Here is a 24,286-nt window from a genome sequence, read left to right as displayed (position 1 = left end):
CAAGTGCTGCGCAGCAGCTCACTCAGCCAGTAAATCATCAATACAGTTGGTAATTCAAAACAGCATTCTAAACGGAATCAGAGGTAAAGGAGAAAGAACACAGCGTGTGGAAGATTCTAAAAAGACTAGAAAGTAAACCTAACAGAACACTACAGAAACCCTAGCAAACCTATGCATTTTTTAAAACTAGACACTCAAGGGAAACCAGGATGGGTGACTTGTGTGACTCTCACCAGGTTATGTTACCCAGAATCCCTTGCAAACCTTAAACGTTGTCCAAAAAAACCAATTTTCCTCATATTTCTGTGATGGAAAGTTCTGGAATCTGGGTGGATCTACAACTTCTATGCACCCTGCATTCCATAAAGTCTCTCAAATAAAATTGGGGCCTCACTTGTGTGGGTAAACCTAGTGCCCGCGACAGGAAACCACACTAAACGCAATGTGGACACACCACATTTTTCCAGTAAAAACTGCCCCTTTTTTTGCAATGTGCCTACCTCTGGATTTTGTAGCCTAGTTCTGCCGGCACCCAGGGAAGCCTATCAAACCTACACATTTTTAAAAACAATACACCCTGGGGAATCCAGGATGGGGTGACTTGTGTGACTTTCACCAGGTTCTGTTACCCAGAATCCCTTGCAAACTTCAAACGTCTAAAATAACACATTCTCCTCACAGTTCTGTGAAGGAAAGTTCTGGAATCTGTTTGGATCCACAAACTTCCATGCACCCTGCATTCCCCAAATTCTTTCTCTCAAAAAAAGTGGTACCTCATTTGTGTGGGTAGAACAAGAGCCCACGACAAAAAATGGCCCAATACGCAACATGGACACATCACATTTTTCCAGTGAAAACTGACATTTGTTTTGCAATGTGCCTTGTTGTGGATTTCGGACCCTAGCCCAGTCAGCACCTAGAGAAACCTAGCAAACCTATATATTTGTAAAAACTAGACACCCAGAGGAATCCTGCATAGGGTGACTTGTGTGGCTTTCACCAGTCTCTCCTACCCAGAATCCCTTGTAAACTTCAAATTTTGTAAAACAAAACCTATTTTCCCCACATTTCTGGGATGGAAAGTTCTGGAATCTGCGTGGATCGGCTAACTTACACCCAACCAGCATTTTTCAAAGTCTTCCGATTAAAATGGTACCTCACTTATGTGGGTAGGCTTATTGCCCGCGACAGGAAATGGCTCAAAATGCAACATGGACACATCACATTTTTCCAGTGAAAACTGACACTTTTTTTGCGTTGTGCCTAATTGTGGGTTTTGTACCCCTGCGCTGCCGGCACCTAAGGAAACCTAGTAAGCATATACATTTTTTTTACATTAGACACCCGGGGGAATCCAGGATGAAGTGACTTGTGTGGCTGTCACTGGATTGTGTTACCCAGAAGCCCATGCAAACCTCAAACTTTGTCAAAAATGACACATTTTCCTCACATTTCTGTGATGGAAAATTCTGGAATCTGTGTGAATCCACAAACTTCCACCCATCCCGCATTTCCCAAAGTCTCCCGATAAAAATGAAACCTCATTTGTGTGGTGGTCCAAGAGCCCGCGGCAAGGAAGGGCCCAAAACATATTATGGAGACATCAAAATTACCTATCAAAAAAACACCTAGTTTTGCAAGGTGGGATCACCTGGTTTTTGGCCCCGGGCTCGACGGTCATCTAGGGAAACCTACCAAACCCAGACATTTCTGAAAACTAGACACCATGGGGAGTCCAGGGTGCTGTGGCTTTTGTGGCTCCTCCAACATTTTCCTACCCAGAATCCCCTGCATACCTCAAATTTTGCTAAAAAAATAACATTTTTCTAACATTTTTGTGATGGAAAGTTCTGGAATGTGCGTGAATCAACAAACATCCACCCACCCAGCATTCCCCAAAGTCTCTCTATAAAAATGGTATCTCACTTGTTTGGGTGGGCTAAGTTCTTGCGGCAGGGAAGGGCCCAAAACATATTGTGAGGACATCAAAATTACCTATCACAAAACGGCCTAATTTTGCCAGGGGTGTCACCTGGGTTTTTCGCTCCGGACTTGGCAGCCATCTAGGGAAATAGGTCAAACTCAGATATTTCTGAAAACTAGACACCCGGTGATAAGCCAGTGATGTATGGCTTGCATGGATCCCTCAACATTTTCCTACCTGTAATCCCCTGCACACCTCAAATTTAGTTGAAGAAAATCAAATTTTTCTCACGTTTCTGTGTTGGAAAGTTGTGGGATCACCGGGCTGACACAAAATGTCCTACCACCTAGTGTTCCCCCAGGTCTCCTAAAGAAAATGATACCTCACTTGTGTGAGTGGACATTTCCTATTGCCTCGGGATCCCAGGCCGGGACTGCAATAGGTGCTTCAGGCGGGCTCTGATCCCTTGACAAAGGTTTGACAATAGGCAATGCTCCCCAGTAGGATCCATGAGGTTCCGCAGTTTTACAACTTGACATTCAATTAGTACGAGTAAAACCGTAGGTTGGCGGTCAGGCTCGTATAACGTGGGTGCACCTTAGTGAGTGCACACCAAATCACTTGCACTGGTCCTGAAGAAAGCCTTGCAACTTGGCACAAGAAGGCTGAAACATGTAGACCTTGTCACTAACTCACCACGGATGTCAATGGTCAATTTAACCATAGAGAACATCCACCTTTGGTTTTTTTCTTGCCTTATGACCCCACCATTAAATTTATTGGGTGCATAGAGGCAATTTTATATCACTTCTCACTGTTCATGCTGTAATCAGGCGTCGTAGCACACCCGGGGCGGCACTCAGCCCTTCGGACGGGAACCAAATGATGAAGCATGTCACCAACTAGGTTAGTTAAGTTAATACAAAGCAGTAATCCTTCCTGGAATAGCTCCTTTTTTGTTGAAGGTAGCATAGCAATGAAGGCAATAGAAATGCTAAGTTTCATCATTATTTATTGTTCAATTGCATGTAAGACTCATTTGTTACATAGACATACTGCTTCAAACTAATAATTTGGTAAAATAATATAGTAATCTATTAATAAGCATGTCAAACTCAATGTATCTAGATTCTTACATTTCTACAAATCGAAGCACACGTTTATGGTGCTTTACTTCAGCTTTTCTCACTTCAGTGCTGTTTTCTAGACGTGTGCAAAATAGACACAAGAGTTGTATTGATGTGTTAAGGATGATCAGCTTTTACGCTGCAACATAACCTTTTGTGAGGGACTCATGTCCTACCCCCACATCTGGTTCCTAGAAAGTTCTTCCCATTCCTCTGTTAAGGCTCCAAACTGGAGGGTGTCGAAAGGCAGGGCACACCTGGTGTCAGATCATATATGTGTGTAGGACGCAAAGCAATATGAAGGGTCAATGGGGCAAGATACAACCCCTCCACAGTCATCCTGCCAGGATGGCCCATCCTGTCCACACCTAAGCCTGCTTTGTGTACTGTCTGGACGCAATACACAAACCCAACAGCAGAGCCATTCACAGTCATGTGATCCATAACTCTGGCAGAAGGCACAAATGATTGGGACAGAAAATGCCAACTTTCTAAAAGTGGCATTTTCAGAAGTCTAACTTAAAATCCAACTTTACCATTAAAGAGGATTTTAAATTACATTTAATTTGCCTTCGAACAGCATATCTCTATCTGCTATCCAAAGTTAGCACTTATTAAATGTAAAAGGATAACCCAGTTATAGTCAACGGAAGAGGTAGGGCTTACAACAGTAAAAAACTAATTTAGTGCAGGACAGGTAAACCTTAAGATTATATGTCCTACTTTTTAAATACAATGCACCCTGCCCTATGAGCCAAAAGGGCCTGCCGTAGGGTCGACTTATAAGTGTTAAAAAGGAAGGTGCAGGCCTGGTAAAAGATGTATTTCGACAGGTGAAAATGGCAGTTTAAAATTGCACTATAGGCTCCAGTGGTAGGCCCGAGACATGTTTTTTAAAAAGGCTAATTTAATGGGTTGCAAAATGAATGCTGCAGCCCACTAGCAGCAGCTAATTTACAAGCCCTGGGTACAGATAGTACAATAACTAGGAACATACAAGTAAATTAAGTGCACCAATCAGGTATATGCCCATTGCACCATGCTTGAAGGAGAGAGCACAAGCACTTCAACACTGGTTAGTAGGGGAAAATTTGCAAAGTCCTAATGCCAACAAAAACGAGTTCAGCAATATGTGGTAAAAATCTGGGGGTCACCCGCAAAAAAGGCCAGGTCCAACAGTAGTTTTTTTATTGTTTTTGTATATTTTTAAAATGATGATTTTTACCTTGTTGTAATATTTTAATTAGTGGTAGGGTTGTTGGTTTTGTAGGGGAGTATGATGGGAAGTTTTATAATACATATTTGCATTTCTTTTAAACTTATACTAATACTAATACCTATTATATATATATACAGTTGTATCTATTTTCATTAATTTTCATAGACGTTTAAAAAATGTATGTTTTTTTTTTTTAAATGTGCTTTGTTATTTTTGTTGTTTTAAAAACTAATCTTCATTACAACCAGTAGCATTCCTCCTTGTTACAGTCCTAATTAGTTCCATTTCTCTGCTGAAGACTGTTCTTGAACCACGGTGGTCCTGCTTGGGTATTATTATACGTTTGGGTAAAAAGTCAGGTATTTATTTCCCGAGATCAGAGAGAGAGAGAGAAGCTTAATATATTGTAACATTTTGAGAACTAGCATGCTTGCATCTTTCCTGGACCTGAATCACCCTTATTCTGTAAGGACTCTGAGAAGGAAAAGAAAATATTATGAGCAAATAAGCAAGGTATTTCTTCATTTCTTGACATCAGCTACCAAAAATACGCTTATTTTATTCCATTAGTTAAAATCACCTGAAGTCGTTTATGTTCCATGAATGTCCAGCTCAGGATTTGGAGGGATCAATCTATGTCACATTTTAAAGATATCCACATCAATTGTATTTACATACATTGAACATAAATGCAACCCCTTGAAAGTGTCAATTGTTACCTAAAAAATCAGTCATGGATCCAGCTCTATGTGCCCAATGTGGAGACTTCCAATCTATAGATGGATAATGTACTGCATACAGCTTTAGAACTGTCAATCAAAGATTTTTAAGATATTTGGAAACAGAGTATTTTCAACCCTCACTGTTGCCACTCTAATCACTTTTTAATTGAGATTTTCTTTTCCTCAACAGGCTTTATGCAAAGATAACATCTACAAAGCTCTGCACTTTTTTGCCAAAGGATATGGAAAGAACAATGAGCCAATCAGAGGATATGTTTTAACATTTTTTATTGCAATGGCGTTCATTTTAATTGGCAAGTATATGTACACAGTGTTTATGCTTTTAATACATGTTCGGCTATTGCTATCGCACATCCAGTAATATTTTCACAGAATTATGTCATACTCATGCTTCAAGGACTGTAATCAATGTGTATGCTACTATTGTCATACATTACGGATCTGCACTAATTTTAAATACCCTTGCCCCTCCATCTAAATGTCTGTTCTACATACTATTTGAAAATGATCATTTGTAGAATTTATCGATGCTAGATCATTTTTTTCTGGTTTTCGAATATAGTTTATTCTATTTGTTTTGAAAACACTGGCATTACATTTCCACCAGATTGCTATCTACATTGTACATCGTTTGCACTCAATGTAGATTTAACGGAGGTGTCTTTAGCATTTTTACCTAATTTAATAATTTGTTCACAGTTGCTGACGATAAAAATAAAAATAATAACTTGACAGACCTAAAGAGATTGAAGACTGATGTTCACATACCCATGTGTGTAGAGTGGAGGGCAAAGTAGAAAGCTCTATTGTACTGCCTCCTTCTTGCTGGTTGACCTTGGGCGTGAGCGCTCCACTATTCATTGCGTCCCTGGAGGCGGGTCTCCTGTTCCTCAATCCACTTGCATCAGGGACCACATTTCCCTTTAAAAACCACATTGCCTGGGAAATGCAAAAGGATATATTTTTATCTCTAAATTATGGTAAAAGGGCAATACAATGGAGTACATTTCTAACTCCAAGTTGTGGTAAGAAAGCAATCTAAAATTCCTTCTTCATGCCTTGTATGAGCAGAGGTACAGTGGTATCTCCAATTCATGCCAGATACGTTTACGTCTCCCGCCGTATTGCACCATCCTCTGTGGGGTACTGCGTCAGGTCTGGGAACATGTAGGGCAGGGGGATAGTACAGCAGGTTTCTATCTGTGCACATTTCTGTTTGAGCAAGCAATGCATGCATGAATGCCTTATGGAGGACCTGATACAAACTTACATTTACGGCACTTACTCCCCTAGACCTACCTCAGTCGGACAACTTAGCACTCAAATTGGAATCGAACACCACCCTTCTGGTCTGTGTGCTACTCTACAGGCCACCACAGAATATTCCCCAGTTCCCAAAATCCCTAAGCGAACAACTGTCTCAATTAGTAACCAATCATGCAAAGATACTGTTAGTCGGTGATTTCAACTACTGGGCCAATGACTCAGCAGGGGGCCCCCATTCTGCCGAATTAACTGATCTCCTTGCAGAGCTTAACCTAAAACAGTGTATCTCCACAGCAACACACATCAAAGGCCATACTTTAGATCAGGTATGGTCTTTCAATCTGCCTCTAACCAATTTAGACGGCACACCGTGCACATAGTCTGACCACCATTTCATCAAATTCACTATAAAGGGCTCCAATCACCTCAAAACAACTAATCACAACCAAGGCCCACGTAGAAGCTGGAGCACCATTAACAAAGAACAATTTTTAGAGTGTCTGATTAACACTATCCCTACAGGCCAAGCATCTGTTAATCAAGGCGAGGAAGATTTATCAAACTGGCTGATGAATGCCAGCAATAAACATGCCCTCCTCAAGAAACCTCACTGGGCTCGCCGCCACAAAGCCCATAGATGGTTTTCACCTGAGCTAAAAAAACTGAAACTTGATCTACGTCAAGCAGAAAGAAAGTGGGAAAATAAATACTGCCCGGACCACAAAAGCAGGTTTTTACAGGCACGCGGCACTTATAAAAAGGTGATAATGAATACCAAGGCCAAATACTTCTCGTCTAAAATGATCAACTCCACAAATCTCTCCAAAGATATCTTCTCAATCATTAACAAATTATCCAACCCAGACAGAATTACAGTGAAACTCAATCCGTCTCAATCTCTATGCGACTCCTTAAATAATTTCTTCATCGAAAAAATCAATATCATCAAAAATAGCATTCCGAGCTGTCTTAGCCCAGTGCACCACAGGAAACCTAAGAACACAGAAAAACTGGCAAAACTCCCTCAAATAAATCAAGACATTTTTACAGGCCTACTAGTCAAAGTAAAATCGGGTTCTCCAAAAGACTGTTGCCCTCCTTGGATCCTTAAGGAAATATTCACTGCCTGCCCAAGCCCAGCCGTGACTCTTCTAAATGAGTCATTGCTCCAGGGTCAGGTACCGGAGTCCTTTAAATAAGCCATAATTATTCCCTTGTTAAAATAAACAGGAGCAGATCCTAATACATTAACGAATTTTCGGCCGATATCGGTGCTTCCCTATCTAGCGAAACTACTTGAAGCCCATGTAGCTAAATGTCTATCTGCCTTCCTTGAGCAATCGGAATACTTGTACGCACATCAGGCAGGTTTCCGTCCTGCTCACTCAACAGAGTCTGTGATTCTGTCGGTATTGGACACTCTGAGAGATAAGGCAGACAGGGGTCTCCCTCAAGCCTTGGTGCTTCTGGATCTCTCGGCCGCCTTTGACACGGTCGATCATAACATCCTGATCGACCGTGTCAGGGATGCGGGTGTTGAAGGCTCAGCCCTTGAGTGGCTCACATCATTCCTCACGAACCGATCCCAGTCAGTCCAGCTTGGTGGCTTTACGACCACCTTGATCAAAACTATTTGTGGAGTCACCCAGAGCTCCTCACTTTCACCTCACTTATTTATTCTTTATCTTCTCCCCTTGGTCTACGCATTAAAAGAAAGGAATATTCAAACCTTCAATTATGCGGACGACTTCCAGTTAGTATTCCAGATTAGTAACGCCTCGACCTCCACTCAGGAAGTTCAATCGACTATACTGTTCATCTGGGATTAGATGAACAGTAATCAATTGAAGCTGAACCCAGATAAAACAGAACTAATCCTCAGCGGAGGCATACTCAATCCCTGGAGCTCCCTTTTCTGGCCCAAAGAACTAGGACAACCCCGACCTCATCCAAACACGCCAAAACCCTGGGAGTGGTGGTCAACTGTGACCTCACCATGAGATCTCAAAATGGATCTGTCATTTCCACCTGCTTCTTCCAATTAAGGAAAAGCAGCAGGTACCTTACTCAAGAAGCTAAAATTCAGGCATTCCTTGCCATGGTGTTATTACACATTGACTACGCCAACTCCCTATACTATGGCATCCCAGCATATCTCACTCATCGCCTCCAACTGGTGCAGAACCAGGCGGCCAGACTGATCCTACAGGAAAACAGACGCCAACACGTCACCCCCCTTCTGAAAAAACTTCACTGGCTTCCTATAGAACAAAGATGCACCTTCAAACTGCGCTGCATAATTTTCAAATCCTTGAATGGCAGAAATCCTAAATTTATAGACAGCATGATCACAAAATACAACCCAACCCGTAACCTGAGATCCGCCCACTTGCATCTTCTGACAGTACCTTCCTTTAAACAGAAATGCTTTGGAGGAACCAGATTCTCCACACTGGCCCCAAGATAAGGGAATTCCATGCCGTTAGAGATCAACGGCCACATGCATCAAGGTAAATTGCATTCGCAAATGGTGCGAATCGCATTTTTCGGCCGTTTGCGAATGCAATTTCCTGATTTGGGATGCACCAACCCTTTTTAGAAATTCGCAATTTAAGAAAGTGCACAATTGCGATTTCTTAAATTGCAAATGCATTTAAGGAATCTTAATTTGAGATTCCTTAAATGCAATTCATCATACTGTTTTAAATTGCGAATTTTGAAATTAGAAATGCAAATTACCATGAAGTAGACCTTCATGGTAATTTGCGAAAATCTAGAAAAATGCTTTTAAATGCATTTTTCTTTGTTACATGTTACACACACACGTGCCCTTGGGGCATGTGTGTGTGTAAGATGTATCCAAAAGCAAATTTCAGGGGTGCAACAGGGTGTCTTTTGGACACCCCTGCACCCTTGAAATTGCATTCTCAATTTGCGAATTCACAATGATGAATTGCAAATTGAGAATGACCTCCCATTCATTCCTATGGGCCTCCAGGCCCATAGGAATGAATGTGTAGAAATTCCTTAATTGCGATTCTCAATTAGAGAATCGCAATTAAGGAAAATTACCGAATCACAAAAAAAAAGTGAATTATTCATGCATTGCCGTTTGCAAATCCTTAATTGCGATTCCTTAATTTTCGCAATTAAGGATTCGCAAACGGCAACATTGATGCATGTGGCCGTAGATCCTGCACTGACCTCATGACATTCCGCAAACTTCAAAAAACATGGCTTTTCAAACAGGCATACAAGTAATTCTAGAATAAATTGCTCCACCTTCACCTTTCCCAGTAGCGCCAAGAAACCAATCTGGTGTACGAGCGCTTTACAAATCAACTATAACATAACATACATAACATAACACAAGTGTTCATTTTGTGATGGGACCAAAGTAATGAGTTGCTAAGAAGTATGAAGACTTGAAACCCTTTTAGGGTAATGTACAAATGTGCAAATGTGATTCCACTCGAATTGTGGGGAAGAAAGTTCTATAAATAGCCACACAGCATTTTTTTAGTATGGGGATGGGTGAAAAGAGGCCTATTTTACCATAGAGTGAGGAACTTTTGCTGAATAATTGCTCTTAAGCATGTTTTACAACAGAGGCCTTCCAGTCAAAAAGACAGAAAAAACTGCCATTTATTTCTTTCTATTTACAAAGATTATCGAATTTCAAACCCAATTATGAGCCTCTCTGTTTATTAGACATCTTCAAGTGAAATAAAAACAGTTCGAAATGTTGACTCATTTATAACTAGAGTATTGCATCATTTTCGATCGCGCAAAACCAATTGACGTCACTGTTCTTCAATTAAAACCTGTTTTTGTTGTTTTCTTTCTCCAGCTGAGCTAAACACCATCGCGCCAATAATCTCGAACTTCTTTCTTGCTTCCTACGCATTGATTAATTTCTCCTGCTTCCATGCTTCATATGCGAAATCACCAGGTTTGTTTTGAGATATGGAACTGTTTTTATTTCCCAAGCCTGCATTTTGGTAACAGAAAGAAATACGCCAAAGGGCTCATGAATCACATCTTAAAATGGGTGCTGGAAAAGGATATCTCTCATGTACATCTTCAACAGGTTTATGTCTAATTGTCAACAAACTGCTTTGAAGTAGCTTCTCTCTGAATGTGCTATATAGTACTGCATGGCTAAGGCGGCTTTGTGTGAGCTTTGAGGCTATCTTTCCTTAAGATATGTGAATATCCTAGTACATTTGTGCTTCAACATCTAATGTTTGTTTTGTTTACACTAACATGAAACATAGGCAATGCCAAATGTTTTGACTTCTTTATATTGAGAATATATTTGCAGGCTTCAGTAAGAAAGATGTAGTGCATTGATTGCAGTAAATAATACTTTTATTGAGCGCACAGCGTGCAACTCGCCTCCACTCAATCTCCACATTCTCTCTCTACAATACTCAAGAAAAGATATAAGAACAAATATGTGGTTTTCCACAGAGAAACATTTTTAATCACATCAACACTTAAAATTGCTCCAAAGCAAACACTGTCAAGTGACAGGTGCTCCTTTGGAAACAATCCTTTAGTAGATACCAAAAGCAAGCAGGAAAATGAAATACACAAGTCAAATATCAAATTTTACATTCAAAGAATATCAAGAGCACATTGTGGTGTGATCCGCTGTGCGCCTTGTGCCAGAAGGCCCCAACTTGCAAAAGCCCCAGGTTCCAACCAGAGCATCAATGCATAATTACCAACAACCATTGACAGGAAAGTCATTGTTACAACTTTGCCACATTCCCTGCATCCTAGAGGAGCATCACAAACTTAAATCCAGGGCACTGCAGAGCACTGTAACCCACTGGGGTACCTAAACACAGATGTAATCCCCAAAGTTCGTAACCAGGCATTGCGAGGTAGGACAGGAGAGTCCTGGACCGCCAGCAGGTCAGTCCCTCTTGCCGCCAGCCCGGTACACACACAAATCATACTCCACCAAGGGGTCAGGACAGTCCCAGAATCAGAATTCTTGTGTATCCACCTTTATTATCTGCCAGGAACACCGCCAATCCAGGCGTCGGGGGATGGTTGACGAGCAATGGCTGCTCCCGATCTACACCAGGCATGATGAAAGGGACAAAGAAGACGCTATCTGCAGTGTGCCGGCCAAGATTTCCCTGCACTTCCTGATGATGTTGCTGGATGACCCTCCAACGCCAACTCTTCCTGTGCAAGGTGGGGCTCCAGCCCGTGGCGCGACTAAGCGCGCCCCGCCTCTAGTCACAGGGGCGCCTGCTATTTTCTCACATTCACAGAAACTTGCACTGCTGCCGCTACACATGTTGTTGCTGTCCTCTGAGTAAGGAAGTATACACTGTCTTGCATCAGTTTTGTTTGTTAATGCGCTGTGTACTGCCGCTGACCTATCCGGAAACTGTATTGTACATTAGTGAAGCTAGGAGAACAGCTTTCTTCTATACACAGGAAATACGACTAACAGTGTAAACAGAAAGCAGTGTAGGGTGCAAGAGGGAGACTACTATTGAATGTGTTAAGCTGAATGTACCAGCGGGAGCAAGACAAGATGTAAAGTGGGAGCATCGCAAGTTGCAAGAGGGAGTAAGACATTGCGCAGAGGGAAACAGCACATGTAGCATCACTGAATGCCTTCCCAACATACACAGAAAACAGGTACTATGTGCGAAAGAGCTTCAGAGTACAGAAACAGTGGCTGTAAGAATGGAGACAAACCACAGGAGATGATGGGTTCATGACCAGGTTACATGCAAGGTGGCCCAAGCCCTAGGTTTTACCACAGATGTTACTGCAGGATGGGATGTAGTCAGGCTAAACCCATCTGGGGGAAGAATCCACTCATTAAAACCCAAACCCTTGAAACAATTCAAGTGCTCCTCCCATTTTCTGAAGCAGGGCAATAAATCACCAAGATAGACAAAAGCAGGAAGTAAGAGTCGGTCTGCTAATGCCTCAATCATATCCAAAACTAGATGGCAAGCACAGAGCTAATAATCAACTTACTGAGGCAGAATTACTCCTTTTAGCCCACAACACCAAACAACCATGGATTCAAACTTTACTATCTCACTTGTAAGTAGATAGCTTTGCTCTAGCGGACAGCTGATGTTAAATCACTTGAATTCACCCTCATCATAAACTGCCTGTTCAAAGAATACAGCACTAGGAAAACCAAAACAGAATGGTATCAGCTCTTCCTCTTCAAAAATCAATGTAAACCTCCCTGCCCAAAACCAACCTCAGGGTGACAAAGAAAGCCTTATTCCTTCCCCGCCTGAATGGAGACAACACTCTTTTAATCAGCCTCCTAAACACCTTTGTGGCCTGTGTTTCATCAGTGGCCAGAAGACATTTAACTGCATCAACCCATAATTGAAGGAATTACACCAGTTCCCACTAAAGCATTCATCCACTTCAAGACCAGCGTCTACATCTACAAGGCCATCAGAAACAGGTACCACTTCAGATGGACAGAACCAAAACAGGAGTTCAAACATTGCCAGACTGGAGGTAAAGCAATGAAACAAGGCAAATACCAGGAGGCAGACCGTCTCTATTTATAAACCCTGTATATAGAAAATACCTCAATTTACATCAGAATGGCTCCTACCTTCCCACAATTTGAAAAGGTTGTAAACCCATTTCTTCAGAGAGCATGCCTTACCACACAAGAACCTAAGATATACTCCTTGTGAATAATCTGGAATTGTGTCCCATGGCTCAGGCCCATATTTCAGCAATCTGTTGCTTTCTAGCTATGTTTGTGTGATACAAGCACCACTACATGCAGACTTATATGCAACATACAATGTCATTGGAGCAGGTCCACGGCCAATGAAACATTGATAAGAGCTTCTCCAGTCAGTGCATGAAAGGAGATTTCCCACAATCTAAAATGACAACACTTTCTCAACACTAACGGGATATATTTTCACCTATTTTTGTTTTGGGCCTTGCAAAGGTGTAGGAACATTTTATGTAAAAGCAAATACATTATAGTACCTGATTTCTTGCACGCATCTAAATTTCTCTGTTGGACCTGGCCTTCTCTACTGGGTGATAGGATACTCTGTCAAAATGTGACAGATATCCTGCCCACTGTTTTACAGTAGGCTATAATGTTCTTGTAATATAGCAGACAGGACAGCAGCCATGTATGTGATGGAGTAACTCATCCCACAAACACTAAATAAGGCCCTAAAATGTTTATCAGGGTACCTTAATGATAATTGAACGCGTTACCTGTATCCAAGCCATGTGTAGAAAGATTGCGCAGACTTACTAAATCAAGGGCCAGAAGATTGATGTATTTCTTGATGAACCATGTTTCTTTGGGAGAGAAGCCCAAGAAACGTCATCTTCCTCCACAAATTTGGCCATCTTCCTTCAGAATTTTCCTTTGGATCAGTGCTCCTAAAGGGTAGGCCATGTGTAGAAGTTTACCTTTGAAGTAGTTTGCACCATTTTAATCTCCCATTAATGCCACTTTGTCTGATCAACAATGTATGAAATGTGGAAATCATCTGAAGATTTAAACCGAGCAAGGGTGGGTTGGCCTCCATGATAACAAGACTAGCCTAGATAGCGGCCTGATTGACCTCAATGAAAACATACCCACGTTCAAGCAAGATAATAAAGCAGGGTGATTTGAGTTGCAGGCATTACTATGACTGATAAGCATAGACTGTAGTATATCCTTTGTAACCTACTGTGTAGGCAACAGAATTGATGTTTTATGGATGACATTTTTAATACCTTGTTAATGAATTGATGATGCTTACGGACATTAGGTTAATTTTGCGCAAGATAAAACATTGAAGGCTGCTTACATGTCTTCCTAGGATCTGCCATCCTAGGGCCTGTTTATCTTTCTATGACACGTTATTTTAATGTCATTAAAGCTATAGAACAGTGAAAACAAAAGCTTTTGGACTGTGAAAATCTTGGAGAGCCTCACCTCCGGCGCTATACATTCTAGATTTGAGCATTCCAGAGCTGTCTTTATTCAAGGTTATTACCCATGAACATAATCACATAACATACAAGTATTTGGAGGAAAATACTCCTTTTGGTGCAAGAGTAAGGCACTGTCTGCCCAGCACCTTCCACTCACTGACCGTGAGGCAGCTACCAGGAAGTTCTTTTTCCATGAGAAAGGTGTGGACTACTCAATTTTAGTTAGGAAAGACACAAAGGACATATATCTTTAACTGAGAATTCAAGTCAATGTCATTCTAGGAAATGAATGGCTGTCTGGCGTTGGGTGCTGGTCCAAGAATTCATAATAATGTTGATGTTTGTAGAAAATAATTGGTTCAGAACCTTCACAAATTACCTTTTTCACCACAGGCTGGAGACCTGCATTTAAGTATTACAACATGTGGGTGTCCCTTTTCGGAGCCATGCTGTGCTGTGGTGTCATGTTTGTCATCAACTGGTGGGCTGCACTCATCACCTATGCCATAGAGCTCTTTCTCTACATCTATGTGACGTACAAAAAGCCAGGTAATATGATGACAAGTGCTTTATTGTTTTGATATCCTACACATCATGTTAATATCTGTTTGAGGCAAAATAGAAAAATACAGATAGGTACAGCCAAGTCCAGAGAATTGTGATCATGGTCCTATCTACTGAAAAACTTTGATCTAATGGCTATATTTTTCCCTGTGGAATATAGAGACCTGAGATATAATCCTTGCTTTCCTACTTGACCAAATTGTGTAATCCTCAGGAAATCACTGTACCTACTTCTACTTCTGTTCCTCTCTCTGGCAATATTGGGTTTGCTTCAGAAAAGGTTAACCCCCCATGTACTAAGTGCTATATTAAACACAGATCATGGTTGCACAAAACATATAACAGTACAGGCAGAGATTTACATCCCCGTCTGAACGTACTTTGATTTATTTGCTCATCCACCAACATTCCCAGTAGCACGCCTTTAAAAGCTGTTCACAAATTTCCAACTTTGTAATCTGCAGCACCAGCATAAACATCAAATAATTGTGTATTTTTCATTAAAATGCAGAAACAGAAATAGGAGTGTTTTCTAGTCTTGTCATCGTTCTAGTCAGGCACTGAAAATGCTGCTTTAGCTGAGAAGCACAATGGTCCGAGAACTCATTAAACTTGCTCTAAAGAAATAGTTTTGGTACCCGAAAGACGATGAAACCAGGATTCCTTATCCTTACTCTCCTAGAGCAGTTTAGTCCTATCCCCAGACAATCACCAGCTTCTAGCCTATTACAATAGGCTAAAATGTACTTGTAATACAGCAGACAGGACATCAGCCACGTATGTGATGGAGTAACTCATCTCACAAACACTAAATAAGGCCCTAAAATGTTTATCAGGGTACCTTAATGATAATTGCTTTTGTTACCTGTATCCCAGCCATGTGGAGAAAAATTGCGCACATTTACTAAATCAAGGGCCAGGAGATTGATGTATTTCCTGATGAATGGGAAACATGTTTCCTCGGGAGAGAAGCCCAAGGAACATCATCTACCTCTACAAATTTGTCCATCTTCCTTCATGTATTGGTGGTAGTGGTGGTGGTATTGGTGGTGGTGGTAGTATTGGTGGTGGTGGTACTGGTGGTATTGTTGGTGATGGTATTGATGGTGGTTGTCATATTGGTGGTGGTGGTGGTATTGGTGGTGGTATTGGTGATGGTGGTATTGGTGGTGGTGGTGGTATTGATGGTGATGGTGGTGGTATTGGTGGAATTCGTGGTGGTATTGGTGATGGTAGTATTGTTGATAGTATTTGTGGTGGTGGTGGTATTTTTGGTGGTGGTATTGGGGGTAGTGGTCTTGGTGGTGGTGATATTGATTGTGGTGGTGGTGGTATTGGTGGTATTAGTGGTGGTGGTATTGGTGATGGTGGGGATATTGGTGGTGGTATTGTTGTTGGTGGTGGTATTGATAGTGGTGGTATTGGTGGTGGTATTGGTATTGGTGGTGATGGTGGTGGTGGTGGTATTGGTGGTCATATTGGTGGTGGTGGTATTGGTATAGGTGGTGGTGGTATTGGTGGTGGTGGTGGTGGTGGTATTGATGGTATTGGTATTGGCGGTGGTATTGGTGGTGGTTGGTGGTATTGGTAATGGTGGTGGTGGTGGTGGTATTGGTGGTGGTATTGGTGTTATTGGTGGTGGTAGTGGTATTGGTGGTGGTGGTGATGGTATTGGTAGTAGTGGCATTGGGGTTGGTGGTGGTTTTGGTGGTGATGGTGGTATTGGTGGTGGTTGTTTTGGTGGTGGTGTTGTTATTAGTAAAACAGGCTTTTGAAAACAACCCTCAGGTAACTTTAGTACACATGACATGTAACACAGATGCGCTGTTGTCAGCTTCAGCCCATTAGCACAGAATTATGTGCTACCTGGAATTCACATGACTTAATTCGCTAATCATTTCTAAATCCATTTTACTTGGGGAGTTTAAACAGACACAAGATAACACTGGGTTAAAGGGATTAAAAGCAGGTGCCCGTGTTACGGGGGCGGCCGTGCTGCTTAAAAAACACAAGGGGTTTCAGCTAAAGCAGCGCATGTCCGGCCTGCAGTAAGAGAAACTCAATAAAGTAAATAGTGCTTACAGACGAAATCACAAGTCCTGTGTAATAACTGAAGTAAAGGGGCCAGTAACCAAATGAAGACAGGCCCATACTAAGGAGGGACTAACAAGCCTATTAACCAATTCGAAGGCGGAATTTACGAAAGAAAAATACACAAGCCAATGAAAAATATGGGCAGAGAGTGGGCACCAGTGGCGGCTCCTCGAAGGAGTGCTGTGGGGTGATGAGGCGGGACGGGAGAGGGACAGGGTGGGAGGTAGTAAACTCCGGCATACAGCCGAGCAGAGGTAAGTAAGTAAATAAATAAATTAAATGAATTACATTGCATGCGCTGCATTGCATCGCTGTAATGCAGAGCGTGCACTGTCATTTGTTTTTATTTATTTACTTACTTACCTCCGTTCTGCCGTATGCCGGAGTTTACTACCCCCACCCTGCCCCTCCCCACCCCGCCTTACCGCCCCGCAGCACTCCTTCGAGGAGTCGCCACTGGTGGGCGCGGCTTCTCACCCATACTGTACTACACCAGTCTCGCAGAGCGAGCAGCGCATTCGCTGCCATCTCGCAGTGCGAGCAGCAAATGTGTGCTGCTGTTAGGCTGACCTAAAAAATAGGCCAATTAGCAATGTTTTACTGTATGGGCACCCAGAGAAGGGTTTCTTCGGACAATTCCTCTCCATCGGCCACTCCCGCAACAGCAGGTAAATGTACATTATGTAATCAGAAGCCGGCTACTTAGACATTTTTGCAATCACTAAAGTAACTAGTCTTGATGTGATCCTCTTTTCTACCCAAAGTGTATGCCCTCGCTGGATTCTCAGATAAAACGTGTGCCACCTGCAGTTACTGTATCACTACACAGCATCTGGCAGTGACTCCAACCAAAGTCAAAGTCAATATTAGTAACCATAGTGACTTCGACATACAGGATTTTCCACCTTTGAGCACTGTGACAATAGAAAACGGTATTTTCTGACATTCAATGTTGACTTTGGCTTCCCGTAAAACTTTGATGATCACATAAATATCCACGTACATTTCAGTGATTTTCAATTCATGTTCTTCTTTGAAGTCAATTGAATATATTTTCATATCTGTGTATATAACATTTGTACATTTCTGTTCACAGACGTTAACTGGGGTTCCTCCACACAGGCTCTTTACTTTGTAAATGCATTAAATACGGCTTTAGATTTGACCGCTGTGGACAATCATGTGAAGAATTTCAGGTAATATATTGCTTAGCAACGACAAGGACACAAACCCACTGTATTTCATTTCAAGTGTATGAATCGTTGTTAAAATCTTTCAACTCAGTCTCACATCATTGTGTTTCTTTCCAGGCCTCAATGCATTGTGCTTACTGGAGAACCGATGACAAGGCCTGCGCTGCTGGACGTAACCCATTTATTTACGAAGAACATGGGCCTCTGCATCTGCTCTGAAGTGTTTGTGGTAAGCAATGGCTTGTATATTTTCAAATATTAGCACACCTTAAAGTTGTGTTTAGCAATTAAGTATTTCGAGAGGTGTGGCTCACTGGTTAGAGGCGGCAGACCTGTAAGCAGAGAACGGCCCGGGACCAGGGTTCAATTCCCGACGCGGCAGGGTCTTGGACCAGGGTCAACGGACTCGATAATTCTCACCTCAGTGCCTACTCTAACCAGGGAACACACTCGGTAACTCTGGGCATTAAGCTTGCCTCATCTCTACAACGGCCCCCCACAGACGCCGGGGATGCCTGGTTTCACCCTGGAGATACCCAGAAAGGGACCATCTCACAGGGAAAACCAGGACGGGTTCCCCAGCGGTCTACAGCGCCAGGACACTCAGGTAGAGTAACAGTGCGCTTTACAAGTATCCCACATTTACATTTACATTCTTTGATATGGAATCACACTATTTTGGCCCACATCACAAAACTGAATTTTGCAATATGTAAAAAAAGTACTAAATGAGAGTTGCTTATTGCAAAATCAGGCGTAGATGGTTCAGGTAAGAGTGGTGGGGCGGGGTGGGGGCAGGGCAGGGAGGGGAGAAGTCGACAGACAACAGAATAGGTAAAATAAATAAATAAGACCATGTACATTGCGCTCGCCCGGCTGCCTTGCCCCATCACTCTTACCTGAACCGGCCGCGCCTGTGCAAAATGCAGTTCATAAATCTAGGAGTGAAAATCTTCACCTTCACCTCTCCTATATCTTCTATAGGGAGAGCTCTGTACCTGTAAGTTTACTACTCAGTAGTAAATGCGGGAGAAACTAAGTGGAGTGGTGGGAAAACTGGGAGTATCTATTACAAAATGTGAGGGGTGTAAGGAGGAATAAGGAGGAATTGAGGGAGGAGTAATGTAACATGGTGTCTCATTATACAGCCTTCCATTACTTTCATTTCCTCTAATCTACATACATACATACATGCATACATGCAGTCACATCGAGGTGTTGACTTTTGGAATTTTCTTCTCCAGAGCTATGAACCACCTTAAATCAGAAAGGAGACTACAATCTCATGTTTCCAAAACATTTTTATTGACTAGATGTTTCCGATTGCATTTCTCAATGACATCACTTTGGTCTCCTAAAACTCTTCCTATCTGTCCCTCAGTATCTATTGAAACTACAAAAAGCAACCATATTTTCATTGCCTGTATGTTTAGTTCATAAGTCCAGGTATTATGCACAAGCCTGCTGGTAAAATGTTAGTGAATTGTGGCCAGAAAGAACACATAAGTACGTAGAGTCACAGACATCGAAAAAACACAGATATAAATAAGCACCTTCTTACCAGAAATCTTACTGTTAAAAGATGTTAATATTATAAACCGACTGCTAATCATGGAAAGATGATCCCACAGAGCACAAACTGAGGCCCAGCTCTCGGTCAATCATTAATGCACATAATCGACCCCTTGGTTCAGATGATCACAGAAATAGAGAGAAAGCAGCAACAAACATTGAGTGATATTAAGTTTCGGATTCAAAACTTTATTCGATGTAATTAATAGACCATAAAAGTACAATAAAATACATTACAGTAGAATAATATTGTGGGAAGTTCGAACAATACCCATAATTAATATGACTTAAGATGAGGACAGTGTAATACTTGCCATCTCCCTATTCCAGTTCACTTCAGATTTTGGGAGTATTTGAAAACAGTCAAAAATTCGAAGTCGAGCTAGGCCTCCCTAATTCACAGCTGAACATATTGATCTAACGACCAGTGCATGAAGAAAAGAGGACAAAAAACTCAAATAAAGGGTCTTCTATGTGCTCCTACTAGTGCAGGGGTCAAGAGAAACATCTCGGCTCTGCATCACGAATTAAGACAAACCCCTGCATGTCGACAGCAGTCATGATAATATGTCTTCCTAAATGTGACCAGAGGTCTGTGGCAGATACAAGCTCTCGGTATTTCGTAGGGTGCTAGTCGTTAACCAAGCTTTAAAGATGACAGCAACTAAAGTTCAACATACATAGAACACTTTGTAGTGAAACCCAGACACCACCGTACCTACCCAGATGACATTCCTAAGTGCCTCAATGCAAAGGGGCAACTATCCTACAGCATGGCTTATAGCGAACAAAGCGGTACAAAAGGGGGTGGCGATGGACGGAGCATCCGAACCAATCACACACTCACACCCAGTCAACAGATCTGGGTTTAATCCATCACCGTTCGTTAGCCCTTTAGCTTGATTCCGGTCCAGGGAAGGCATGGCTTGGCCGTTCGGGCTGGACTGTTCCCATGAGGCACAGGGTCAGACTGATTTGCATATGGCCATGTCTGAACTGGGGTGGCGGAGTGGGCTAAAGAACGGTGATGGATTAAACCCAGATCTGTTGACTGGGTGTGAGTGTTTGATTGGTTCGGATACTCCCTCCATCACCACCCCCTTTTGTACCGCTTTGTTCGCCATAAGTTGGCAGGGTATGCTCAGACGTGAGTCCCTTGCTCACTTTGCCACTGGAGTCAAGCAAGCCTGGCTGAAGACGGCTGTAATGCCAGAAACCGGTCTAGGAAGCTTGTTTCCGGTCCAGGGAAGGCATGGCTTGGCAGTTAGGACTGGACTGCTCCCATGAGGCACAGGGTCAGACTGATTTGCATATGGCCATGTCTGAACTGGGGTGGCAGAGTGGGCTAAAGAACAGTGATTGATTAAACCCAGATCTGTTGACTGGGTGTGAGTGCTTGATTGGCTCAGATGCTCCATCCATCACCACTCCCTTTTGTACCGCTTTGTTCGCCATAAGTTGGCAGGGTATGCTCAGACGTGAGTCCCTTGCTCACTTTGCCACTGGATTCAATCAACCCTGGCTGAAGAAGGCTGTAATGCCAGAACCGGTCATAGGAAGCTTGTTTCCGGTCAAGGGAAGGCATGGCTTGGCAGTTCGGGCTGGACTGTTCCCATGAGGCACAGGGTCCGACTGATTTGTATATGGCCATGTCTGAACTGAGGTGGCAGAGTGGGCTAAAGAACAGTGATGGATTAAACCCAGATCTGTTGACTGGGTGTGAGTGTTTGAGTGGTTCAGATGCTCCATCCATCACCACCCCTTTTGTACCGCTTTGTTCGCCATAAGTTGGCAGGGTATGCTCAGACGTGAGTCCCTTGCTTACTGTGCCACTGGATTGAAGCAAGACTGGCTGAAGACGAATGTAATGCCAGAAACCGGTCCTAGGAAGCTTGTTTCCTGTCCAGGGAAGGCATGGCTTGGCAGATGGGGCTGGACTGTTCCCATGAGGCACAGGGTCAGACTGATTTGCATATGGCCATGTCTGAACTGGGGTGGCAGAGTGGGTTAAGAACGGTGATGGATTAAACCCAGATCTGTTGACTGGGTGTGAGTGTTTGATTGGTTCAGATGCTCCATCCATCACCACCCCCTTTTGTACCGCATTGTTCACCATAAGTTGGCAGGGTATGCTCAGACGTGAGTCCCTTGCTCACTGTGCCACTGGATTGAAGCAAGACTGGCTGAAGACGAATGTAATGCCAGAAACCGGTCCTAGGAAGCTTGTTTCCTGTCCAGGGAAGGCATGGCTTGGCAGATGGGGCTGGACTGTTCCCATGAGGCACAGGGTCAGACTGATTTGCATATGGCCATGTCTGAACTGGGGTGGCAGAGTGGGTTAAGAACGGTGATGGATTAAACCCAGATCTGTTGACTGGGTGTGAGTGTTTGATTGGTTCAGATGCTCCATCCATCACCACCCCCTTTTGTACCGCGTTGTTCACCATAAGTTGGCAGGGTATGCTCAGACGTGAGTCCCTTGCTCACTTTGCCAATGGATTCAAGCAAGCCTGGCTGAAGACGGCGGTAATGCCAGAAACTGGTCCTAGGAAGCTTGTTTCCGGTCCAGGGAAGGCATGGCTTGGCAGTTCGGGCTGGACTGTTCCCATGAGGCACAGGGTCAGACTGATTTGCATATGGCCTTGTCTGAACTAGGGTGGCAGAGTGGGCTAAAGAACGGTGATGGATTAAACCCAGATCTGTTGACTGGGTGTGAGTGTTTGATTGGTTCAGATGCTCCATCCATCACCACCCCCTTTTGTACCGCTTAGTTCCATGGAACGGCAGGTGGTAACACCACAAATTGGAAGAAGTCCTTGAAGAGTCATCTGTAACCAAGCTCAAAACTCTTGCTAATCTTCATTACAAGCCTAAAATAAGTATAGACAGACACTGTTATTTCATGGGTGGATTAACGTTGGAGAAAGCAAAGTGCCTGTGTGCAATGTCTTAAGGAACATTTGTTCAGGAGGGCTTTGATAGTACAGGACCTAGGATTGGAAAATAAAAACTGCAAAAAAACATTATGTGAAAAGTGCTTTGGGCAAAAATCTAGTCACAGGAATATGAATGGAGTTACGCTCCCAATTACTACAATGGGGAAAGGCTACTAACCTGTGGAAAAGGCTTATACTGATATTTGAAAAACAAATTAATAAGTAAATATCATTGGATGATTAGAATATGAACATTGGTGTTGGATACTAACACATCTGACCCTGAACTGAAAATATAACCACTACAGTTCACTGCTCAGGGCAATTTTTTTTTTAAATTTTCACACATCCTAAAGATTTCTTGATCTGATATTTTACAAGAAGATCTATACCAGCCTTTAAATCTTAATATATACTTTTCTTCACATATGCAAGGGACACTGTCACTTAAATGCCAAGGCAGCCCCCATGCACTACCTGCCCAATGCCCTAAAACTGACATCTGAGGCAAGAGTCACAAGGGATACGGATTTTCTCTGTAGCTCCAAAGGCCCTTGCCCAGTAAATACTTTAATAAAACAGCAGCTCCTTTGAACGAGATTTTTTTTGAGTGATATGCTAGGACGTTTGAGTGCCTTAAAGCTTGCTTAGGAGTTCTAAATGCTTATACATCAGATATCTTAAGACAGTGCCCACATTAAAAGCGGTCAGTGGCATAGGTCGGTCATTATATGATGTTTCGAATTTAAATGCATGAACACCAGTTGAAAGTGGACACTTTTAGTTTTGGGATCTTAATAAATTATTCTTTTGGAAATCACCTGTTTTCAGGACTTGTCCAATTAATTAGCACTTCACCTGCAGCACATAAAGGGCCCAAACGTGTAGTTGGCCTACAGGTAAAGTGCACTTGAGCTGCTTTTTCCATTGTGAAATGTATAACACATTCCACTATCTGCTGTAAAATTTACAGAATCTAACAGCAAAAACGTTTTCCCATGTTATTTAAATCGTTTCAGGTGTTACCTGTTCATCTCAGCTGCTGAGTGCTGTGTTCAGGCGTTTAAATCGTAGACGTATATAAACATTTCCAGCTCATGGGCTAGGAGAAAGGCATTTCCGGTGTAGCAGCAAATATAACTTAAATCAAATGCTTCAATGCAATTCAGACTGGGCGGAAATAATGATTTGTTAATAAATTGTTTTGTTTCACTATTTAAAAAACCCTTGTGCACATCAGATTAAGAATCTCAAATATAGGGCATCTCGTTTCAGCGCCCCTATCTTGAATCCTAAAGTGACTCCTGTTGAGACACCCCACAGTAAATATGACACGCTCTTCGCCGGGTGAAACTGGTCGGCAGGGGCTGCTTCTTAATGAAAATAGAAACTTTCAGAACAAATGACATTAAAAGTTCAGCTTCCTAAGCAGAGGAATTCACAATGGTAGCTATTTTTGGTTGTGCTATCTTCTTTCCTTTATTTAGTCTGGATGTTCTGAAATAGCAGCCTAGCCTCATTAAAAGAACTGACGTGATAGTTCCTGTAAATAAACGTGGCAAGTGCCTTCCTCATTCACATCTATGCTTCTATATATTCCCCGTGAAAACAATGATCAATAAACACTGCCAACGCACTTCCAAAATCAGAACTAATTGTAAATCAGCGGATCCTACAATG

General features: G+C 42.4%; 1 protein-coding gene across 3 annotated transcripts in view; it reads left to right on the top strand.

Annotated features, from left to right (window-relative positions):
• Nucleotides 1-24,286, top strand: part of SLC12A1 (solute carrier family 12 member 1) — a 425,119-nt gene that overhangs the window by 221,400 nt on the left and 179,433 nt on the right. For all 3 annotated transcript variants that reach the window (XM_078684807.1, XM_078684808.1, XM_078684809.1), the window contains exons 13-17: nucleotides 5,183-5,306; nucleotides 10,130-10,231; nucleotides 14,641-14,796; nucleotides 18,002-18,101; nucleotides 18,216-18,327. In XM_078684807.1, the coding sequence (XP_078540933.1) occupies nucleotides 5,183-5,306; nucleotides 10,130-10,231; nucleotides 14,641-14,796; nucleotides 18,002-18,101; nucleotides 18,216-18,327 (594 nt within the window). The remainder of the gene's footprint in view (nucleotides 1-5,182; nucleotides 5,307-10,129; nucleotides 10,232-14,640; nucleotides 14,797-18,001; nucleotides 18,102-18,215; nucleotides 18,328-24,286) is intronic.

Source organism: Lissotriton helveticus, chromosome 3_2 (genome assembly GCF_964261635.1).
Source record: "Lissotriton helveticus chromosome 3_2, aLisHel1.1, whole genome shotgun sequence".
Taxonomy (NCBI): Eukaryota; Metazoa; Chordata; class Amphibia; order Caudata; family Salamandridae; genus Lissotriton; species Lissotriton helveticus.
This window is presented reverse-complemented; position numbering and strand designations above follow the sequence as displayed.